The 24,535-nt window shown below is 51.0% G+C and overlaps 1 protein-coding gene across 5 annotated transcripts in view; it reads right to left on the bottom strand.

The window, feature by feature from the left end:
• The window catches only part of g6pd (glucose-6-phosphate dehydrogenase), a 59,830-nt gene that overhangs the window by 24,261 nt on the left and 11,034 nt on the right, over positions 1-24,535 (bottom strand). For 4 of the 5 annotated variants that reach the window (XM_063035430.1, XM_063035431.1, XM_063035428.1 and 1 more), the window contains exons 3-5: positions 9,844-9,881; positions 8,477-8,585; positions 7,990-8,207 (exon numbers count right to left, since the gene is read on the bottom strand). In XM_063035430.1, the coding sequence (XP_062891500.1) occupies positions 7,990-8,207; positions 8,477-8,585; positions 9,844-9,881 (365 nt within the window). Of the gene's footprint in view, positions 1-7,989; positions 8,208-8,476; positions 8,586-9,843; positions 9,882-14,998; positions 15,056-24,535 lie in introns of those variants that run through there. The other variant, XM_063035432.1, reaches the window with a different exon arrangement.

A 24,535-nucleotide genomic window follows, 5' to 3' on the forward strand; every position in this document is an offset into this window, starting at 1 on the left:
AGCGTTAGAGTTGGAATGGAACTGTTGTCCCTTCCAGAATTTAAAAAAACGTAGTCTGTCCCCCCTCCGCACATGGGTCTCTTGTAAAAATAAAATTTGTGCTTTAAGTCTCCGGAACACTTTAAAAACTTTTTTCCTTTTAATAGGATGGTTAAGACCATTAGTATTCCAGGAGACAAAATTAATAATAGACTCCATAAACCCTAAAGTCAACCCGCAACAAGGAGGATTGACAATAGGCTCGACCCACGAACCCGGAAAGGGAACAGAACAAGTAAGAGATACCAGGAAGGAGAACGCAACCAATACTTCAATAGTATACATAGCCCAAGAAGAAAAAAACTAAAACGTGAAGCCCCTCCCACCACCCCACCCCATGACCCCAAGGCTAAACCTAACACAGACCAGCCAGAAAGAAGCAAGCACTACAACTACCCCCATGACTTCCGATAGACGCTCCCTAAAAAAAGGTGTAAATATAAAAAAGATCAGCTATTTATAAAGCAGTAAAAGAGTAAAAAAAGTAAATCAATTAAAACAAACACTTATATAACAGAGAAAAAGCCAGAAAATATAAAAACCGCAACAAACCCCAGACCCTATGAATAAACCAAAAAAGAAATAAAATTATTAACATAAACTAGTTATGCAAACCTACAAAAAAAGATTTTAAAAACTACAAAATTTAAGGCCTCAAAGGAAATACGTAGAATGACGCTGACGGAATAACCACTCAAAATCCCCTGGGAAAAAGGAAGGAATGATGCAGATAGAAAAAAAAGTTTAGCAACCATATTAATTAATCAAACATAAACTTTTCTGCCCATATAAGGCAAAAAAAAAATTAAGGCCGACAGATTCACAACCTCCGATCAAACGGAGATAGTTAAAAATTACGATTAAGATGTTGAAGGTGAAAATTGATCCAGATAACTCTGGGCATCCGATGGAGATTCAAAAAAATGGAGGGCTCCATCCAACGTACGAATCCTTAGACGTGCTGGGTAAAGCAGCGCTGGTTTTAAATCCATCTTGTAGAGTTCCGACATCACAGATCTGTAACGAATCCGCTGATCCCGAATTGGTTTACTGAAATCCTCCACAAATCGGAACTTAAGATCCAAAAAATCAATGTAACCTTTAGATCGAACGAAACGAAACAGTTTCTCCTTGTCTTGAAAGTAATGAAAACGTAAGATGACATGTCGAGGTTTATCTGACTTAGACGAGTATGATGGAACTCTGTGAACACGATCCAATAACGGTGGTTGATCGGGAAATACAGTAGGAAATGCATCTTTTAAAAGTTGAGAAAAATACTTCATAGGGTGCTGACCTTCTCAACTGCCTAGCCCCATTGACCTGCAGGACCACATCACTCCACACCCCTCCCATCCACGCACCCATCAAACTTCCCTCAAATGTTGAGCTCGAACCCGTGGCCACCACTTCCACTGGCAGCTCGTTCCGCACTCTTGAGTCAGGGGTTCCCAAACTTTTTTTTAAATGAAATGGACCCCTACCATTAACTGAGGGGTCTGTAGACCCCAGGCTGAGAACCAAACCCCCCCCACCCCACTCTGCATGAAGAAGCTCCCCCTCAGGCTCCCTTTAAATATTTCATCCTCAAGGGATGTTTTCAAAGAACCCAACAGAAGACAACTAGAAAAAGCAATAAGGAGGGAAAAGATGAAATACAAAGGTACGCCAGCTAATAATTTAAAAGAGGACGCCAAAAGCTTTTGCCAGGTATCTAAAGAGCAAAAGAGAGACAAGAGTGGATATCGGACCACTGGAAAACGATGCTGGAGAGTTAGTAATGGGGGACAAAGAAATGTCAATGAATTTTATTAGGCCAGTCTTCACAGTATATCTGAAATTCGAGTGTCAGGGACATCAATAACAATTGATAACAGTCGACAGGGACATACTGAATTTCTTTAGCCTCCCAAGGAAGCAGAGGCCTTGGTGAGCTTTCTTGGCTATGACATCTATGCAGTTAGACCGGAACAGTTATTGGTGATGTTCTCACCTAGGCACATGAAGTCTCAAACCCTCTGGACCTCAGCACTGATGATGTAAACAAGAGCCTGGGCACCTCCCCTCCTTCCCGAGGTGAATGACCGGATCCTTTGTTTTGCTGACAATGAGGAAGGTATTGTTGTCACGACACCGAGCTCTCTCTCTCTGTACCCTGACTCATTGTTATTTGAGACGTGGCCCACTTCGATGGGCATCACTTGCAAACTTGCCAACAGAGTACGAGCACAATTTGGCCGCGCAGTCATGAGTGGACGGGGAGTGGGAGGGCTGAGGACACAGCCTCCTGGGGTACCAGTGATGAGAGCAATTGTGGCGTATGCTGGCTGCCTTAACAAGTCAACGAGGATTGTTGACAGAGCCAGTAGACCATAAGATACAGGAGCAGAATTAGCCCATTTGGGCCATCATGTCTGTTCCACCATTTCATCAAGGCTCATCCAATTTTCCTCGCGGCCCCAATCCCGTGCCTTCTCCCCACACCCCTTCATACCCTGACCAATCAAAAATCTGTCAACCTTTGCCTTAAGTTAAGTCTTGGCCTCCACAGCTGCCTGTGTCAATGAATTCCAGATTCACCACTCCCTGGCTAAAGAAATTCCTCCTCATCTTTGTTCTAAAAGGACGCCCCTCTAATCTGGACCATGTGGGAGAGTCTAAGACCAGAGCACTATAGGAAACATCCTCTCCATATCAAGGCCTTTCACCATTCGATAGGTTTTGATGAGATCACCCCTTATTCTTCTGAATTCTAGTGAACACAAACCCAGAGCCATCAAAACGCTCTTCACATGACAAGCCATTCAATCCTGGAATTATTTTCCTGAACCTCCTTTGAACCCTCTCCAATGCCAACACATCTTTTCTTAGACAAAGGGCCCAAAACTGCTCTTAGTGCTCTGTGAGGCCTCACTAGTGCTTTATAAAGTCTCAACATTACATCCTTATCCTTGGGGAAGAGGCTGGTTTCTGTAACATGCCGTGCCATGTCCCAAGGATAAGTAAAGAAAAGCCCCTGATAAGTCACAAGGACAACTTATATCAGTCACCAAATGCAAACGATGCTACAATGCCATTACCTTAAGAATTCTGTCCATCTCTGGTATCTGCACACAAATTGAGAGTTCAGCACAGTGCAGGCCCTTCAGCCCACAATGTTGTCAACGTTCTCTCTAAATTTTTCTTTTACAGCTGCACGGACCAACTGTTGATCTGAGCAGGAACTTTCTACGCAGCCTGAAAACTGCACTGCACTTTAAATGTTTTTTTTTGTGTAATATGTACATCAAACAATCATAAACCACAAGTCACAACACAAGTAAACGATGTCAGGCAGTCTGAACAACTGACAGGCTCAATGCAGAAGTACAATGTTTTGACTAGATGGTGTCGGTGTTCAGCAGACCGGCAGTTTAAAAAAAATGAGCTACTGACTTATTCTGTGTTCTGTGTTTATTGTTACAATTTGTAACAGTGTTGTAACTTGAAACACTGACAATGTAAATATGTTGAAGCTCTAAAATGTTTCAAAGTAAAGGTTGTGGTATGTTTATTATTTGGTGAAATTTTATGGATTATATTCATTAACACATAATTAACAGGGTATTTCACAATTGGCATAATTTCAAAATATAAAATAATTTCAGAATTATACTAACATTATATAAAATAAAGTTACAGCTGCGTGGCAACGAAGGCTACGTGCGCAGAAGCATTTCAGTCACTGCACAGCCGCGCACCCACACAGTTTAGAGGGAGCAGTGAACGTTGTGCTGACCTATACAAACCTACTCTACGACCAATCTATCCCTTCCCTTCTCCACTACCTATAACCCCCATGTGCCTACCGAAGAGTCTCTTCAGTGCCCTTAATGACCCTGCCTCTACCACCACTCCTGGCAGTGCGCTCCATACACCCACCACTCTCTGGGCAAAAAAAACCTTACATCTGCCCCTGAACCTTATTACAATAACCCAAAACGAAAGTCCACCTGTATTAAATATTGCTGCCCTGGGAAGAAAAGTGCTGGCTTCTCCACACTATCTTTGCCTCTCATAATCTTATACACCTCTGGTACTGCGATCACTCAAGTCGAGTATTTGATTCTCCTAAGGGGTCTTGATGGGTCCTCGGGTGACTGTAGAGGCGGATCTGGGATCAATATAATCCTGCCACTTTGCCACTTGCTGATCACCACGGGATTTTAGGATGGATGTTAGGATGGATTGTCTTTACGGAGATCAGCAGTGCGTAAATTTAAAAGTGGGGAGGCTGATGCACGAACAGGCCCCACATAGACAGGGACGGGGTCCAGTGACATGCAATGCGAGATGACTGGGGACCTTCACTCCGTCTTCACTGCCATTGTGATGCATCGTCTCCACCACTCAGGTCTTGCCCATTGTCTGGGACCTCCCCCTTGACCTTATCTCGGAGGGTGACCCTACCAGGAGCCAAGCTCCAGGGCAGCATCTCTCTCAGGACCTCAGAAACTCCACCATCTCAAGGTGACGATCCGTAGAGGAGTGCAACACCATCATGTCACCTCTCATCCTTCTTCACTTCAAAGCGAGACGTCCTGCTTGCTCAACCTTTCCTGATAAGGCATGCTCTACAATCCAGGCAGCATCCTGGTAAATCTCCTCTGCACCCTCTCTAAAGCTTCCACACCCTTCCAAAAATGAGGTGACTAGAGCGGAACACAATGCTCCAAGAAGACCACAACCTTGTCGTGGTTTGGAGGCTTGTGTGCCTCAACGACCCGGACAGCGATGTTGGCTGGAGTCCAGGTCATCTGCTGAGGGTAGCAGACACCAACAGAATCAACAAACTCATTCGTAAGGCCAGTGATGTTGTGGGGGTGGAACTGGACTCTCTCACGGTGGTGTCTGTAAAGAGGATGCTGTCCAAGTTGCATGCCATCTTGGTCAATGTCTCCCATCCACTACATAGTGAACTGGTTGGGCACAGGAGTACATTCGGCCAGAGACTCATTCCACCGAGATGCAACACTGAGAGTCATAGGAAGTCATTCCTGCCTGTGGCCATCAAACTTTACAACTCCTCCCTTGGAGGGTTAGACACCCTGAGCCGATAGGCTGGTGCTGGACTTATTTCCTGGCATAATTTACTTTTTACTATTTAACTATTTATGGTTTATTAATATTTATTATTTATGATGCAACTGTAACGAAAACCAATTTCCCCCGGGATCAATAAAATATGACTATGACTATGACTCCTGGTAAACAGGTCGAAGGAAAACAAGATCAGGAAGAAGCCGAACAAGAAACTGTGGAACTAAAACAAGGAATTAAACAAGAGATCAAAGCCAGACTAAGTCTACCGGTCCTCTAGGTTCGGGGGTTCAGCTCAGGGCTAACAACCCTGACTGGTGAAACAGAATTGTTACAGAAACAGCAACGAAGACTCCTCTACAACTGAGTGCGACGGCATTCCCAAGTCTCCAGCCAGGGATTGCATGACCAACAGGACTGAAAACCGAGGGAAAACTGAGAGGAAGCTACCAACACGATGAAGGAAGCCCCCAAACCCCACCAGAGATGGAGAACCTTCGTTGCTGCCCTAAACACCAGTGACGTAACAGGCTGTGCGTAAGAACTGGACTCAGTACCAGGGAGCTGCAACACTACCTTGCGGCACTTGAACTCAACCCTTAGGGTAATGACGACCAAAGATCATACACCTTCATAATAACCCCATCAGCTCCTGTAGATAAAAGTACAAAACTTTGCAGCATGCCAAATGCTTTCCACCAGCAATTTCTGCCTCAGTAAAGCAGCCAGCAAAATCAGGGACCCCACCCACTCCAGAAGTTCTCTCTTCTCTCCTCTCCCAGTTCATTGGGTCATGCGCCGTGTTGTATGACATCATCATGTGCCATGTCGTGTGACGTCATCATTATGCGCCATGTCATATGACATGGGTGATAATGCTCTTTCCTTCACCGTGGTTGCTCTTGTAAAAATTTTTTCTACAGAAGTGGTTTGCCATTGCCTTCTTCTGGGCAGTGTCTTTACAAGACGGGTGACCCCATCAATACTCTTCAGAGATAGTCTGCCTGGTGTCAGTGGTCAGATAACCAGGACTTGTGATATGGACCAGCTGCTCATACGACCATCCACCACCTGCTCCCATGGCTTCACATGACCCTGATCTGGGGGCTACGCAGGGGCTACACCTTGCCCCAGGGTGACCTGCAGGCTAGCAGAGGGAAGGAGTGCCTTACACCTCCTTTGGTAGAGACGCATCCCACCTCACCTTCCCGTTGGACGGAAGATACAAAAGGTACCACTCTGCCGGGGCACCCCAGAGAGGGTCTCCTGGCTTCTGCGCTCCCCCACCCACCCCCGGCTCAACAGGAGCAGCCATGAGCAGGGGGTGGTCTGGATGGCAGAGGTCCTCGAGGCAGGACACTGCAACCCCTGGAGGGCCCCCGACGGGCTGGGATGCCTCTGCAGCCTCAGATGCACTACCCCGGGCCGTGGCACAGACGTACGGCGGAGGGCATTCTGACTGGCTCCAGCGCAAAAGGCTGCGGACACAGCCAACTCCATCGCGGGCACAACCCTCCCAGCCACCGAGGGCCAAAGCGACACTTGTGGGCTGTCCCCCCCCAGCACAATTCTCACTGCATGCCCCTGTGAAATAAATCTACCAAGTCAACAATAACAAACCTGTTTCTGATTCCCCTCTCGCCCGAAACCTACACTCAGTGGCCACTTGATCAGGTGCACCTGCTCATTAATGCAAATATCCAATCAGCCAATCACATGGCAGCAACTCAGTGCATCAAAGCATGCCGACATGGTCAAGAGGTTCAGATGTTGTTCAGACCGAACATCAGAGTGGGGGAAGAAACATGATCTAAGTGATTGTGACCGTGGGATGATTGTTAGTGCAACACTGAGCAGTTTGAGTCAGAAATAGCTGATCCTCGGGGACTTTGACGCACACGTCTCTAGAGTTTACAGAGAATGGCGTGAAAAACAAATTTTAAAAAATCCAGTGAGCAGCCATTTTTGTGGGTGAAAACGCCTTGTTAATGAGAGAGGTCAGAGGAGAATGGCCAGACTGGTTCAAGCTGACAGGAAGGTGACAGTAACTCAAATAACCACACGTTACAACACTGGTGTGCAGAACAGCATCTCTGAATGCACAGCAAGTCAAACCTTGAAGTGGATGGACTACAGCAGCAGAAGACCATGAACATACACTCAGTGGCCACTTTATTAGGTATAGGAAGCACTGAATGAAGTGACGGAGCATATGTCTGCTGTATGTGTTCTCCCAACCGTGACCTTAAAGATTAAGGAGAATTAGGCCACTCGGCCCTTCTGATGTGACCTTCCATTCACACATCAGTGGTAAAATGAAGCCGAGTAACACACACAAAATGCTGAAGGAGCTCAACAGGTCAGGCAGCGTCATAAAGAGCCAACGTTTCAGGCCAAGACCCTTCATCAGGACTGGAGAGGAAGGGGGAAGAACACCGAATATGAAGGGGGGGCCGGGAGAAGGAGGGCGAGCTGTCAGGTGACACGTGAGGGGGCAGGTAGATGGGTGGGGGGAGCGAAATGAATTAACAACCTGGGAGGTGATAGGTGAAAGGCTGAAGAAGAAGGAATTCTGATTGGAGAGGAGGGCGGACTATAGGAGAAAGGGAAGCAGGAGGGACACCAGAGACAAGAAGGGGTGAGAGGGGCGAAAGAAGAGGGAGTAGTTGAAGAAATTGGCGTTTGTGCCATCAGGTAGGATGGAATGGAAGGTGCTGTTCCTTCAATCTGAGCGTGGCCTCATCACGGCAGGGCAAGTCGGAGTGGGAATGGGAAGTGGAATCGAAATGGTTGGCCACCGGGGGAGTCAGCTTCAGATACAAACGACCCCACCCACAGCACCGCTCCCCGCTCCCCACTCCCCACACTCACTCCTTGCCCATGCAGGCCTCCTTGATGTTGCGGGTGACGTCCTCGTAGACGCTGGGCGGTAGGGCGAGGTAGAAGAGGCGGTTGGCCCGGGCGCCATGCTGGAGGGAGGTGATGTGGCGGTCCAGCTGCTGGAAGCTGGCCCTCTCGTTGTACTTGCCCTGCAGGTAGGAGTGCCAGCTGAAGAAGCGGTCTAACTTGTCCAACTCGCCCTCCGTCGCCTGTGGGGGAGAAAGAGAGGTGCGCAGAGGGTGAACGGCTGTGGGGACGGGGGAGTGCAACGGGGGGGCGGACAAAGAGGATGGAGGGTCCGGTGCGAACGCAGGGGTCAGGGAGGGAAGATCTTGGGGGGGAGGAAGGGTAAGGAGGCACAGAGGAATAAGAGGGTTACACTGGAGTAGCTGAGGCTGGGGGAGGTGGGGGGGGGAGAGGGAGGGAAACCGAGCGAGGAGGCAGGGAGGAGCAGGAGTTCGACGTGTCTCAGCGTTACCTTCAGGTAGGGCTGCACTTGGTTGCGGAGGCCCTGCATGGTGAGAGCAGAACGGGCAAACCCCACCACGTGCGTATCCTCCGGGAGTAATCCATCCCTGAACAGCCACCTACAGCGGGGGGAACAAAATATCAGACCCATAGGGAGGAGGTCAGCTGGACTGGTGGGTCGGGGGGATGTGGCATGGGCAGGATGTACAAATCACCGTGCGCCCCAGAGACACGACCCCTTCCCCCCCGGACTCTTGTAAAAGGGAGAACCAGGCTGAGTACATTAAAGGAGAGGTGGGGAAGCATTTAAAGGTGACCCAGGGGGTGGGGGGAAGTGTTTCAAGGTGACCCAGTGGGGAGGGAGCAAAAAGAGTTTAAAGAGGATCAGCAGGGGCCAGGGAGAAGGGTTTGAAGGCGACTCATCGGAGGTGGGGAGGGTTTGAAGGGGACGCGCGGGGGGAGGGTCTGAAGGGGGCGCGTGGGGGAGGGTCTGAAGGGGGCGCGTGGGGGAGGGTCTGAAGGGGGCGCGTGGGGGAGGGTCTGAAGGGAGCGCGCGGGGGGAGGGTCTGAAGGGGGCGCGCGGGGGGAGGGTCTGAAGGGGGCGCGGGGGAGAGGGTCTGAAGGGGGTGCGGGGGGAGGGTCTGAAGTGGGCGCGGGGGGAGGGTCTGAAGGGGGCGCGGGGGGAGGGTCTGAAGGGGACACGCGAGGGGGGAGGGTCTGAAGGGGACGCGCAGGGGGGAGGGTCTGAAGGGGGCGCGCGGGGGGAGGGTCTGAAGGGGGCGCGCAGGGGGAGGGTCTGAAGGGGGCGCGGGGGAGAGGGTCTGAAGGGGGTGCGGGGGAGGGTCTGAAGTGGGCGCGGGGGGAGGGTCTGAAGGGGGCGCGGGGGGAGGGTCTGAAGGGGACGCGCGGGGGGGAGGGTCTGAAGGGGACGCGCAGGGGGAAGGGTCTGAAGGGGACGCGCAGGGGGAAGGGTCTGAAGGGGATACGGGGAGGGGGGAAAAGAGTTTAAATGGGATCTGGGTTGGGGGTTGGGGGGGGAAATGGTGCAGTAAGTGTTTAAAGGGAACCCGAGGAAGGTTTTAAGTGGGACGCGAGGGACAATTTCTTTCCCTAGGTGTCCGTTTATGCCAGAAGCTGGAGCAATACAAACATTGGCAGGTTCAAGAACACGACAAGGTTTGGATAGATTGGGGCCAAACGCAGCCGAATGGGACCAGCTGGGCTGAACAGCCTGCTTCTGATTTATGTGACCTGTAGGGGAAGACATCAAGTGAGTCCGCTGCCCTGGTCAGGCAGCCAGGGTTGGGCAGCAGGCGGAAGCTGCCAAATCGGGGAAGGCAGGGCGGGAGGAGCACACATTCCAGGAGGAAGCCTCACCAGAGCGTGGGGTAGATCTTCTTCTTGGCCAGGTCACCCTGCAGGCAGGAGAAAGAAAGCCGTGTCAGTGTCAGTGCAGTCAAGGCCGGGGGGAGGTGGGGGAGGCGGGGGGAGGTGGGGGAGGCAGCGGAGGCGAGGGGAGGTGGGGGAGGTCGGGGAGGCGGTGTGATTGGGATCATTAACCACGTAATGCCCACTCTGCAGTCCGAGTCCCGACACCTGCCCCGCTTCCTCTCAACCACAGCTTAATCTTCTCGCCCGCAGACTCCCCGTAGATGGCAGAGCCTCCAGTCTCTGTGTTCCATGACATCCCCTTCCAAAGCACACTCCTGCGACTCGCACCATCCGTTCCTGAACCTACACTGCTCCTCAGCCCCTTCTGTGCTGTCCTTCCCCCCAAACCGTCCCCCCTCTCCCCAACCTCATCTGCCCTCACTCGTCTTTCCCCACTGGCCCTTACCCTCCAATCCCTCCCACCTCCCTCTTACACCTTCACCTCCCTCCTCAACCAACTTCCAGCCCTCTTCCCTTCCCGCTACATCCACTGTCCCAACTCCCACTACCCCCGCTTCCCTTATCCCCTACTCTTTTCCCCGATCCTCCCTTCACTTCCTCAACTCCCTCCCCACTTCTGCCAATTCCGTCCTATTCCTTCCATCCCTCTATCCCCACCCCTCCCGTCCCCTTCTTCCCCAAGGAGCGGAGCTGCTCTCCCGCCCAAGGAGTCCGAGAGCCACCTTTTCTCAGGACAACGGCCCCAAAGCCACAAGTGGCCCTCCAACCTTCCCTCCCATCCCAATCCTGTATCCCGCTACCCCTTGCTATCCCTCGCACCCAGGACTCCGTCCACAGACACGTCCACTGGGCCGCCTTCTGGAGATATAACCCCAAACATTTCCCAAACGGCTGGGTGAAAAGAATTCTCCCCCATCTTCAGTCCTGGCCTTCGGAACCCGTAGCCTGCGATGGGACCCCCCCCCCCAACTGATTGAGTGAGCTCGGCCTTTTCTCCTTGGAGCTATGGAGGAGAGGTGACCTGATAGAGCTGTATAAGATGATGAGAGGCATTGATCGTGTGGATGGTCAGAGGCTTTGTTCCCCGGGCATGAAATGGTTAGCGTGAGAGGGCACAGTTTTAAGGTGCTTGGGGGTAGGTGCAGAGGGGATGTCAGGGGTAAGTTTTTTCCACACAGAGAGTGGTGGGTGCGTGCCATTCTGGTTTTCTTACTTGAGGAAGGATAGACTGGCTTTTGGAGGCCGTGCAGAGGAGGTTCACCAGGTTGATTCCTGAAATGAGGGGGTTCGACTAAGAGCAGAGATCGAGTCTCCTGGGACTGTACTCGCTGGAATTCAGAAGAATGAGAGGAAATTTTATAGAAACACACAGAATTATGAAAGGGATAAAGATAGAGGCAGGAAAGTTGTTTCCTCTGGTAAATGAGCCTAGAACTAGGGGACATAGCCTCAAGATTTGGGGAAGTAGATTCTGGACAGATGAGGAGGAACTGCTTTTCTCAGATTGGTGAATCTGTGGAATTCTCTGCTAAATGAAGTAGTGGAAGCTACCTCAGTAAGTATCTTTAAGACAAGGCTGGATAGATTTTTGCATAGTAGGGGAGTTAAGGGTTTTGGGGAAAAGGCAGTTAGGTGGAGGTGAGTCCATGGCCAGATCAGCCATGATCTTATGGAATGGCAGAGCAGGCTCGACAGACAGATCATGGGGACCAAGTTCACAGCTCCCTGAGAGGGGCTGCACAAGCTGACAAGGTGTTAAAGGTGGTGTGTGGCATACCTTCCTCTGTCAGTCACGACACGGAGTCCAACAGGCAGGAAGTTATGCTGCAGCACTACAAAACTAGTTAAGCCACTTCTCCAGTATCACACTTGTGGATCTGACTGACCCATTACAGGAAGGCTTTGGAAAGGGTGTGGTGGAGGCCAGGTCCGTGGGCAGATTTAAGGCGGAAGTTGATCGTTTCCTGATCAGTCAGGGCATCAAAGGACATGGCGAGAAGGCAGGTGTTTGGGGTTGAGTGGGATCCGGAATCAGCCACGATGAAACGGCACAGCAGCAGACTCGATGGGCTGAATGGCCTAATTCTGCTCCTATGTCTTATGATGCAGAAGAGGCTCCCTGGGACACTGCCTGGATTTGAGGGCGTGAACTACAAGGACACGTTAGGCAAACATGGGTTGTCTCCTCTGGAGTGGCAGGGAGACCTGATAAAGGGGTCTATAAAATTATCAGGCACAGATGAGGAAGACAGCCGGTTTCTGTTTCCTAGGGCCAAAATCCAGAGGGCATACATTTACGGTGTTAAGGGGAAAGTTCAAAGAAGATGTATGGGAGGGGGAGACAATTTTTTTTTAATATACAGGGTTGTGGGCTCCAGGAACGTGCAGGCTTGAATTTTACAGAGGCACATGGAAATGAGGGAGGCAGAGGGACAGGCCCATGCACAGGCGAAGGGAATCAGGGTACACACACATCAAAATGCTGGAGGAACTCAGCAGGCCAGGCAGCAGCTATGGAAAAGAGTGAACAGTCAACGCTTGGAGCTGAGGCCCCGCATCCGAAAGAAAGAGGGGTCAGAGTAAGAAGGCGGGGGGGAGGAGAGGAAGAAGTACAAGGTGGTCGGTGAAACCGGGAGGCAGGGAGGGGGCGTCTATCCATGGCCTCCTCTACTGCCGCAATGAGGCCACACTCAGGTTGGAGGAGCAACATCTTATATTCCGCCTGGGTAGCCTCCAACCTGATGGCATGGGCATCAATTTCCCGAACTTCTGGTCATTGCCCCTGCCCCTCTCCTTCACCATTCCCCATTCCTGTTTTCCCCGCCCTCACCTTATCCCCCTACCTGCCCATCACCTCCCCCAGTGCTCCCTCCCCCTCCTTCCATGGTCTCCTGTCAGATTCCCCCTTCTCCAGCCCTTTATCTCCTTCACCAATCAACTTCCCAGCTCTTTACTTCACCCCCTCCCCCTCTCCCGGTTTCACCTATCACCTACCACCTCATCCTTCTTCCCCTCCACCCCCCCCCACCTTCTCACTCTGACTTCTCCCCTCCCTTTCCAGTCCTGCTGAAGGCTCCCAGCCCGAGACGTCAACTGCATTTTCATTTTCATAGATGCTGCCTGATGTGTTCCTCCAGCATTTCCTGTGTGTGTTGCTGTGGGTTTCCAGCATCTCCAGATTTTTCTCGTGTTTGTGAAAGGGGATTAGCTATTATGAGCTTAATTAGTTTAGCACAAGGACAGTTCCTGAGCTCCTCAATGTGTTCAAGGAGCGACCCTTTTGTCTTGTAAACATATCCCATCCACTGACACTCTGCCAGGAGTGTGGACACCATATCTTGTTCCCCCCCGGATCTATAGTTTCTACCCACCATCTCCTCTCCTTCATCGATCGTCCCCGCTCTCTCTCCCCGCTTCCACCCCCTCTCTCCCAACTCAGAATCAGATTTACTATTTTCATAGATGCTGCCTGACCTGTTCCTCCAGCATGGTCAGGCAGCATGTGACGTGAAATTTGTTAACATAACAGCAGCAGTTCAATGCAACACATAATCTAGCAGAGAGAGAGAAAACAATACTAATAAAATAAAACATAATAAATTAACAAGTGAATCAATTATGTATATTGAATAGATTTTTTTTAAATGTGTAAAAACAGAAATACTGTATATTAAAAAAAGTGAGGTCATGTCCAGAGGTTGAATGTCCATTTAGGAATCAGATGGCAGAGGGGAAGAAGCTGTTCCTGAACTGCTGAGTATGCACACCCGTTCTCTCCCCTCTCCCTCACTCCCAGACCCTCTCTCCCACCCACCCCTCTCCCCCCAACCCACCCACTTTCTCCTTCACCCTCTCCCCATCCCTCCCTCTCCCCCCAACCCACCCACTCTCTCCTTCACCCTCTCCCCCATCCCTCCCTCTCCCCCCAACCCACCCACTCTCTCCTTCACCCTCTCCCCATCCCTCCCTCTCCCCCAACCCACCCACTCTCTCCTTCACCCTCTCCCCATCCCTCCCTCTCCCCCAACCCACCCACTCTCTCCTTCACCCTCTCCCCCCCATCCCTCCATCTCGCCCCCAATCCACCCACTCTCTCCTTCACCCTCTCCCCCCAACCCACCCACTCTCTCCTTCACCCTCTCCCCCATCCCTCCGTCTCGCCCCCAACCCACACACTCTCTCCTTCACCCTCTCCCCATCCCTCCCTCTCCCCCCAACCCACCCACTCTCTCCTTCACCCTCTCCCCCCATCCCTCCGTCTCGCCCCCAACCCACACACTCTCTCCTTCACCCTCTCCCCATCCCTCCCTCTCCCCCCAACCCACCCACTCTCTCCTTCACCCTCTCCCCCCATCCCTCCGTCTCGCCCCCAACCCACCCACTCTCTCCTTCACCCTCTCCCCCATCCCTCCCTCTCCACCCCCTCCCACCCGTTACTCAATCCACAACAGACGTTGTGGGGACACGCTGCTCTCCGAAGTACTCGATACAAGGTTAAATGACTCTTTCTATTTTCTATCAGGGTGGGCCATCTTGACTCCCGCCTCCTTTGCTCTGCATATCACCAGAGGCAAAACACACAGAAAAAATGCTGGAGGAACTCAGCAGATCAAGTAGCATCTGTGGAAATGAATAAACAGTCGACGTTTCGGGCTGAGCTGAAGGTTCTCAGCCCGAAGCATCAACTGTTTACTCCTCTTCAAGCAAACCATTCCCCCAGAGCATGAAAGTCTTTACCTCCATTCCTCCCCACTCCCCTCAGAATCTTTCCACCCTTTCCTCCTCACTCCCCAAACCTCCACCAATTCTGTTCACTCCAATCCCTGCTTGTTCCGGCAAATCTCAGAGCATCTACACTTCCTCCCCAGCCATGTATCTCTCGATCCCTGCCCTGCCTCTCCCTCCAATCTCCTTTGCCCCATCATTTCTCCCTCCTCCAGCCCCTCTCCCACTTCTTTGCCTCCTCCACCACCGCCCCTCATCATCCCTCCCGTTCAACTTCCAACCCTCCCCTTCACACACCCGCATCTTCCATCCTTCCACCTCCCACCCTCCACCCTCACCTCCCGTCCTCCTTCCCTCATCGCAGTCCTCCGTCCTCCGCCCGCCGCCCGATCCCCTCCCCTCGGCGTCCCCTCACCGAGGCGCCCAGCACCACCACGCAGCTCCGAGGGCGCTGCATCTTCCGCACAGTGACCACGCCCAGGCCCCGCCCCCAACGCTCAAGCCACGCCCACCCGCCCCCCTCTCTCTCTTACACAACCCCGCTCCCGGCTTCTCTCGGCTCCACCACCCCCTCAATCGAATGGTTTCGCCCACACCGCCCACCCTTCCAAACGCCATCTCAGATGGAACAACCCCGGAAAAGGGGCGCAGGGCTGCAATGAGTTATTACTCTTGCCTCCCGACAAACGATGATACCAGTACGATCCCTTCGATTCAGCGCCGAATTCCCATTTGATTTTTGCTGCTCGTCTTCCTTTAACCTCAAGTTCTCGGTCACAATGCATGCTGAGTCATTTCCCCTCCTGCATTTCACCCCTCCTGTGCGTGGAATCGCCCGTTGCCCCGGCAACTGCCCGGAGCGGAGGGGGTGGGACCATCGTGTCCTGCCTCCAGAAGGGAGCGGGCGGGCCCAATGTTGTTGTTTTTCAACGAAAGGGTGCGGAAATGAATATGCAGCGCACGCAAAACGCTGGAGGAACTCAGCAGCCCGGCAGCATCAATGGAAAAGACGAACAGTCGACGTTTCGGGCCGAGATCCTTCGTCGGGAATTGAATGTTGTGGTTCACGGCCCGGCTGCGCACAGAACGCATTCGGTCGGTTCAATCACAACGTAAAAAATGATGATATTCAAGATTGTTTAATATCATTGCCTGTTCACAAGTGTAAGGAGACCGAAATAATTGTTACTGTAGATCCTATGGCGCATAAAAATGAAGAACACAACAATAATAAAACAATAAATCTAAATACACGAAATAGCTTACATAGATTGTATATCTGTAAAGTGACGTTAGATACAGGAACGTCTGTACACAAACTGACTGGCAGGAAATGATAAATCAGTGGTAATTCCGGGGGTAGTGGGTAGTGGTGTTGATCAGCCTTACTGCTTGGGGAAAGTGACTGTCTTTGATCTTCCTGCCTGCTCCATTGCAGTTTCTGGAACCATGCAATGATACAGCGTGTTGGGATGCTCTCTGCTGCGCATCTGCAGAATGATGAGAGAATGAAGGTGTAAAGTCCAGCTCTCTTCGACCTCCTCCGAAAATAGAGGCACTGGTGAGCTTTCCTGACTGTTTCGGCTGCATTCTGGGACCGTGAGTTGTTGTGCAAGATGCGCCCTCGCAGGGATATGAAACTGCCCACGGTTTCCACTGCTCTGCCGCCAATGTAGAGTGGTGCAATCGTGAAGGAGGCACACCATCTGTCACCAAAGGCTCCAGCAAATTCCTACAGACGTACAGGGGCGAGCATTCTAACCGGATGCATCACAGTCTGGTATGGAGACGCCAGTGTAGAGGATTGGGAAAAAGCTGAAGGTGGTTCTAAACTCAGCCAGCTTAATTTGGCCTCCTCAGCATCGAGGACATCTTCAAGGAGCGATGCCTCAAAAAGACAGCATCCATCATTAAGGACCCTCACCGTCCAGGTCACGCCCTCTTCTCATTGCTGACATCAGAGAAGAGGTACAGGAGCCTGCAGACACACACTCAACGATTCAGGAACTACTCTGGGACAGTGTGGAGGGAGCATCACTTTGTGTCTGATCCCAGGAGTGTGTGTGATGGGACGGTGCAGAGGGAGCTTCACTCTGTGTCTGATCTCGGGAGTGTGTGATGGGACGGTGTAGAGGAAGCTTCACTCTGTGTCTGACTCCGGGAGTGTGTGATGGGATGGTGTGGAGGGAGTTTCACTCTGTGTCTGACCCCGGGAGTGTGTGATGGGACGGTGTGGAGGGAGCTTCACTCTGTGTCTGACCCCAGGAGTGTGTGACGGGACAGGACAGTGTAGAGAGAGCTTCACTCTGCGTCTGATGGGACGGGTGTTGAAGGAACTTTACCCACCAGAGCCTAGTATGTTCTAATAAGATCACCCTTTGTTTTACAAAATCCCACTGAGTTCAGGCACAGTGCCTTCAGCTCTGGCAACTCAACAAGGACAGAAAGTGGCTCTATGAATCTCTCTCAGATTGCCCACGGCAATGGCACACCTCTCCTGAAATATGCCCGGCACTCAAGGTGTGGCCTCAGCAACACCTGTGCGAGTGGAACGAGGGTTCCTGATTTGAAACGCCCAACACCATCACACTAGACAGCAAAGTCCCTTCACCTACATACCAGAGATTCTGTAGATGCTGGAAATGTTGAGCACAACATACTCAAAGCTGTAGGAGCTCAGCTAGTTGGGTAGCATCTATGGAGATGAGGAATGAGTTGACACTTTGGGCTGAGACCCTTTGGAAGGGCTCACCTTCCTCTCCAGACCGGTGGCTTGGTACACAGAGTGCAAGAGGCTGGTGGGCACAGCCCTCCCGAGTGTCTAAACCTCTGGAGAAGGGGGCATCCACCAAAGATCCCCACCACGCCGGGTTCTTGCAGCTCCCGTTGGGCAGCGGGTACAGAAAACCCAAATTCACAGGTTCAGGTTACCTCCCTTCACCCATCAGCTTCTTGGCCTGACTGGAAAGACCCCAAACCCCACCTCAGCAACAGAACACTACACACCACCTCTTGCACAACCGTAGACCTGTCTTTAACCTCGTCCTTCACTTCAAAGTACATTTTCAAGGCACGTATACTATATACGACCTTGAGATTTATCTCTTTACTGTCAGCCACAAAACAAAAACCCAAACGAACCCATTTTTAAAAAAAGCAACATACTTGTCTCTCCTGTTTCTTGTTAAAGAAAGACCGTCAATCACCCAATGTGCGGAGGAAAAAAAACAAGTCATGCAAGCAATATACGCAGGGCAATAGCAGTATGAAATGAAGTTCACAAAGAGTCCGTCCACACATCCTCAGTTCTGATCTGGCTTCACCCGCACCTCCGGCCCAGTCACCCTGACCTTCTCAATCTGGCCTGGCCCCTAAATCATCGACCAGACACCGGGTTCAGTCGCTTCCATGGGGCCGGGGCCTGGATTCAGTCACGTCCATGTGCTCCGGGGCCTGGGCCCCGCAGCCTCGATCCGGCCCGGCGCTTAAATCGACCGAGCCTGGGCCACCTCGCCCCTCCTGGGTTCTGCCGCATCGAATCGCCTCCAAGCCCAGAGGGAAGTTACAGACGATTGCCTGCGGTGATCGTTTGCCAAAAAGAGAGCGAGGCCTCCGTCGGTCAGGGTCGACGGTGGATGTTCGCCCCAGCTAGGTACGCATGCCTGGGCAGTTCGATATGGAGTGCAAGCCGTTGCTCTTGTAGTAACTCCCCCTCTCCACGCAGCTGATGAACCCGAAGGAACAGCAGAGACTGACACAGTTTGGGACCAGCAGCGTCACAGGAGTCGCCAGTCAGCGTTGAATTCAACCTGGGACCCTGAGCTCTGGACTCGGGGTCTACTCCCGAAGCCTTCCCCGTGAGTGGGTACAGCTGCAAGACAGCGAAGGTTTGAGACCGGAGTTTCCCTTCCCCTACACAAGGTGCCAACCGCGGCTGGTGAGCCCCATCGGCCCGAAGCGACTGGTTTTAAGGTGCCAGTCACCGGCCTTTGCCCCTTCTCCTGTTGGTAGAAACGGTTCCACTGGGCTCAGCAGACAAGCCACACGTGAAGGCCAGGAGCTGGACTTGGTCGTCAGAGGCTTTCAGAGACACACGCCATTGGGAGCATTTAATAGGTAGCGGGTGCTTATCCTGAGAAAGTGTTTAAACAAAGTATTTACTCCTCTTCCTGGCTTCATCAGGCAAAAGCCAGAAGCTGCTCATATTCACCAGAGCCATCTTAAACCCGAGCGCTGTCTCCCTCTCTCCTCACCAATCTGTATATTTTTATATTGTTTAGATCCTCTTTGTTGCATGTACCTGCATTAATTTATTTAACCTTTATCTACCCATCTCTCTATTTCTCTATTTACTCCTTTACTTTGCTTTTTCGTATTTGCACATTCGTCGGCTGTTAGTCTTTGTGTGCATTTCTTTGCCCTACTGTGAATGCCCGCAAGAAAAATGAATCTCAGGGTAGTACATGGTGACACAGAGCATGAACGTAGCTTCATCGCAAGTTTGTGACGCCGCTGCAAGTCTTTCACTCTACCTGTACCTCACTGAGCTTGTGCAAGCAACACGCACCAATGATCTCCACCCGACTATAGTTGTGCGTACCGAGGTACAGCGAGAGGCGTTTCTTTGTGCCCGTCCAGAGCTATCGTTCCATAAATTGTGTAAATGTAGCGAGATTATACCGGCTTCCATCAGTTTTCAGGTTGAGCACTTTCTTCTTACGGTAGGAGTTCCTCCACCATTTTGTGCGCGTTACTCTGGATTTCCAGCCCCTGCAGAACATCATGTTTACAGTAACAGACACTTTTGACCTGGTCGTTAATTTATTGAGATACAGCACAGAATCAGTCCTTCGAGCCACGCTGCCCAGTAACTTCGAATTAACTCTAGCCTAATCACAGATAATTTACAATGACCAATCGACATATCAAGCAGCAGTAAATCAAAGCAACTGGACCTGCCATGTTGTCCAGACGTTTCACCACTCATCCGAGAGGCTTCTTCAGTTCTGATCCATAGTGGGTAGTTTCCCGGCTAATGAACTCTGGGAGTTGTTTAAAGGTATAGCAGTCACATGAGAGTCGTAGAGGTCTGAGAGAGTCATCAGTCTTATCTTTGCATGAATGGAGGTGTGAACTGTTGTGGAGACACTGGGGTAGAGATGTTAGGACTACATTGTAAGCAACACACATCAAAGTTGCTGGTGAACGCAGCAGGCCAGGCAGCATCTCTAGGAAGAGGTACTGTCGACATTTCGGGCCGAGACCCTTCATCAGGACTAACTGAAGGAAGAGCTAGTAAGAGATTTGAAAGTGGGAGGGGGAGGAGGAGATCCAAAATGATAGGAGAAGACAGGAGGGGGAGAGATGGAGCCAAGAGCTGGACAGGTAATTGGCAAAAGGGGATATGAGAGGATCATGGGACAGGAGGACCAGGGAGAAGGAAAAGGGGGAGGGGGGGAAACCCAGAGGATGGGCAAGGGGTATAGTGAGAGGGACAGAGGGAGAAAAAGGGGAGAGAGAAAGAATGTGTGTATATAAATAAATAAATAACGGATGGGGTACGAGGGGAAGGTGGGGCATTAGCGGAAGTTTGAGAAGTCAATGTTCATGCCATCAGGTTGGAGGCTAGGACTGCATTGTAAGGAGCTGAAAGGTGGTGTCGTACCCAACACCCTCTGTTCAGGGACGGGTTTTCCAGTTTGACAAAGATGGTTTCTTCAACCCTCTTTCAAACCACCTGTCCTCACTGTGCACATTGTTATCAAAGGAACGTCCCTTGACTTTTAGGTGCAGATGTACAGCCGAATCTTGACCTGAGGTGTCAGCCTTCCAAGGTCGTTTGTGAGGTTTGCTTTCCTCGCCAATATACAGACCTGTGCAGTTCTCACTGCACTGGATAACGTGCAACATTGCTGTTCATATTTGGGTGTCGGATCCTTGGAGAGGACGAGCTTCGGTCCGAGTACGTTTGTAGGCTTGAGCAACACAGAGATTTAGTGTTTGTTGAAAATCCTTCTGAGGGCCTCTGAAACTCCAGCTACGTACGGGATGACTCTGTTTTTCTGTCTGCTTTGCTCCTTACCCCTCTCTGTTGGGCTGATGTGATGGTTCGGCTGGTGCTTGTTGCTGTCTTGATGGAGGCCCAGTCAGGGTAGCCGGAGCTTTCAGGACTTCTCTGAAATACTTGCGCTCCTTGTCTTTGGCTGTGCACATTCTCGGCGCGGTGATGTAGTGATCTGATAACCGCCAACTTATGTTCTAATGGGTGATGAGAGTCAAACCATAGACACTGATCTGTGTGGGTTGGCTTCCTGCAAACTTCAATATTTGGACGTCCATTTTCTTTGAATACTACCGCACAGTCTACAAAGGCCAATCTATTGTTCTCGACGTCTTCTCGTGTAAATTTGATGTTATTATCCACAGAGTTGGTGTGTTCTCTGAAGGCGTGCACCTCATGGATTTAAACCTTGACCCAGGTGTCATCCACATCTCTGAACCAATGATTGGGTGATGTTCCATGGAAGGCCGTCCTTTCCACTTCTTCCATGTACAAGGTGGCTACAATAGGAGGCACCGGTGAACCCATGGCACGGCCCTGTTTCTGCCTGTAGAGGGCATCTTTGTATTTGAAATAGGTAGTGTTGAGAAGAGGTCACACCTGATCTGAGTTGAGTTTGCTCTACCGGCCAGGGCACGATCCTGACGTAGCTGTCTTCTCACAGTCTTTAGCTTCTGAAGCAGGCACGGACGCGAACAAAGACCCGACGTCATTTGACACCACGGTTTCGTCCACATTCAGCTTCAGATGCCGGACTTTCTCAACCAAGTCCTTCGAACTTTGGATGTGGTGTGGAGTGCTGCCAACCAAAGGGGTGAGACTGGGGACAATGTTGTAAGGAACTGAGGTAATGCAGCTCACAACAGGCCTGAGAGGAACTCCTAGCTTGTGGAACTCTGTGTAAGGACAGGATGGTTTCTTCCAGATAGAGGCAATGATACAAGACCTGATCAATGTCTTTGTTTTTCCCCCAAATGTTGCAAACAGTCTGATCTTCTGTAGCTGCTGGTTTTGTATCTTGTTTCGGTATCATTAAGAAGCGTGTATACTTTGTAGTAGTGATCCTCTGTGCTGGGAACGATGGTACGCCTACCTTTGTGTGTTGGTAAGGTGGTGACACTGTGGTCCTTTCTGAGCAGTGTCAGTGCCCTCCGCTCTTGCGAACCGAGGTTGGACAAGGGGTGCTTCGGCCAAGGCAGGAGAGGCTTTCACACCAAGTTGTTCTGCTTCCACATCTGATACGTTGTTGCTGCGGATTGCTGATTCCGTGCGAAGGGAGCCACCACTGGCACACGTCGGAGGAGCAACAGCAAGGTTTAACCCTTCATGCAAGGACTTCAAACTGGTCTGGCAAGTTCCCTGTCAGGCAGGTTCTTCGCCCACTTTTCTTCGTTATTGTTTGTTTTGTCCCCACCTCCGCCTCCAGGTCAGTTCTGCTATCTTCCTATGATTGCTGGGCCTGATCGCCAAGATGATAAGCATCACACATCAAAGTTGCTGGTGAACGCAGCAGGCCAGGCAGCATCTCTAGGAAGAGGCGCAGTCGACGTTTCGGGCCGAGACCCTTCGTCAGGACTAACTGAAGGAAGAGTGAGTAAGGGATTTGAAAGTGGGAGGGGGAGGGGGAGATCCAAAATGATAGGAGAAGACAGGAGGCGGAGGGATGGAGCCGAGAGCTGGGCAGGTGATCGGCAAAAGGGATACGAGAGGATCATGGGACAGGAGGTCCGGGGAGAAAGACAAGGGGGGGGGGTGGAACCAGAGGATGGGCAAGGGGTAGTCAGACGGACAGAGGGAGAAAAAGGAGAGTGAGAGAAAGAATGTGTGTATAAAAATAAATAACGGATGGGGTACGAGGGGGAGGTAGGGCATTAGCGGAAGTTAGAGAAGTCAATGTTCAGGCCATCAGGTTGGAGGCTACCCAGACGGAATATAAGGTGATGTTCCTCCAACCTGAGAGTGGCTTCATCTTTACAGCAGAGGAGGCCGTGGATAGACATGTCAGAATGGGAATGGGATGTGGAATTAAAATGTGTGGCCACTGGGAGATCCTGCTCTCTCTGGCGAACAGAGCGTAGGTGTTCAGCAAAGCGGTCTCCCAGTCTGCGTCGGGTCTCGCCAATATATAGAAGGCCACATCGGGAGCACCGGGCGCAGTATATCGCCCCAGCTGACTCACAGGTGAAGTGTCGCCTCACCTGGAAGGACTGTCTGGGGCCCTGAATGGTGGTAAGGGAGGAAGTGTAAGGGCATGTGCAGCAGTTGTTCCGCTTACAAGGATAAGTGCCAGGAGGGAGATCAGTGGGGAGGGATGGGGGGTACGAATGGACAAGGGAGTCGCGTAGGGAGCGATCCCTGCGGAAAGCAGAGGTGGGGGGGAGGGAAAGATGTGCTTAGTGGTGGGATCCCGTTGGAGGTGGCGGAAGTTACGGAGAATAACGTATTAATGACAAACTTTTTTTTTGTTTCGCTCTCTTTTGCACCCCGGCAGAGTTGTGGTTAGCACAACGCTATTACAGCCCAGGGCGCTCCGGAGTTCAATTCCGGCATTTGTACGCCCTCCTAGTGGAATGCACAGGTTTCCTCCGGGTGCTCCGGTTTCCTCCCATAGTCCAAAGATGTATGGGGTAGGTTAATTGGTCTTTGTAAATTGTCCTGTGATTAGGTTAGCTTCATCGGCGTTGTGGTGTTGCTGGGGTGATGTGGCTAGAAGGACCGGGAAGGCCTGCTCCACCCTGTATTACTAAATATATATGTAAAAATAATCATAAGTATGAATTGTGTTGGCATGTGGCCAAATGGTTAAGGCAGTTGTCTGGTGATCTGAAGGTCGTGAGTTCGAGCCTTGGCTGAGGCAGTGGGTTGTGCCCTTGAGCAAGGCACTTAACCACACATTGCTCTGCGACGACACCGGTGCCAAGCTGTATGGGTCCTAATGCCCTTCCCTTGGACAACATCGGTGGTATGGAGAGGGGAGACTTGCAGCATGGGCAACTGCCGGTCTTCCATACAACCTTGCCCAGGCCTGTGCCCTGGAAACCTTCCAAGGCACAAATCCATGGTCTCACGAGACTAACGGATGCCCACAAGTATGAATTACAGTAGTATGTAAATTATTGAAATATATGTACAGTATATGTAAATCAAAATATTTATTATATATATTTACATAATATATTTTAATTTGCATATTTATACATTTACTGTACATACTTGCATACATATTACTGTAATTCATACTTATGATTATGTATTGCATTGCACTGCTGCAAAAAAAAAAATTCATGACATACTTCAGAGATAGTAAACCAGATCTGATTCTTTTCCCCTTGTCCTACCTCAATGAAATGATTGGTATGAACAGCACATTAAGCAACATGGCAGCACACATGACAAGAGTGAACCAATTTACCGGGACACACAATGGACGGCAGAGGCTAGAATCTGGAGCCGCACGCCCAAGGCAAAGGAAGAACCCAGTCGGTCGGGCGGCATCAGAGGGAAATGGGCGGTCAATCTTTCAGGCTGAGACCCTCATTAGGACTGGATGGTGGATTTCCCCTCTGTCAAGTTCCTTCAGCGCCTTTTATATCGTACCTGCTTCCTGGTCACCAGCAACTTCGGGAACCTTAAACGCCATCCCATCCCCTACGAGTCATTCGAGTACATACACCCAGTGGCCTCCTGTACCTAATAAAGTGGCCACTGAGTTTATGTTCATGATCTTCTGCTGCTGTAGCCTGGCCACTTCAAGTTTCAACGTGTTGTGCGTTCAGAGATGCTCTTCTGCACACCACTGTTGTAACAAGTGGTTATTTGAGTTACTGTTGGCTTAAACCAGTCTGGCCATTCTCCTCTGACCTCCCTCATTGACAAGGCATTTTCACCAAC

The sequence above is a fragment of the Mobula hypostoma genome, chromosome 28 (genome assembly GCF_963921235.1).
Source record: "Mobula hypostoma chromosome 28, sMobHyp1.1, whole genome shotgun sequence".
NCBI lineage: Eukaryota > Metazoa > Chordata > Chondrichthyes > Myliobatiformes > Myliobatidae > Mobula > Mobula hypostoma.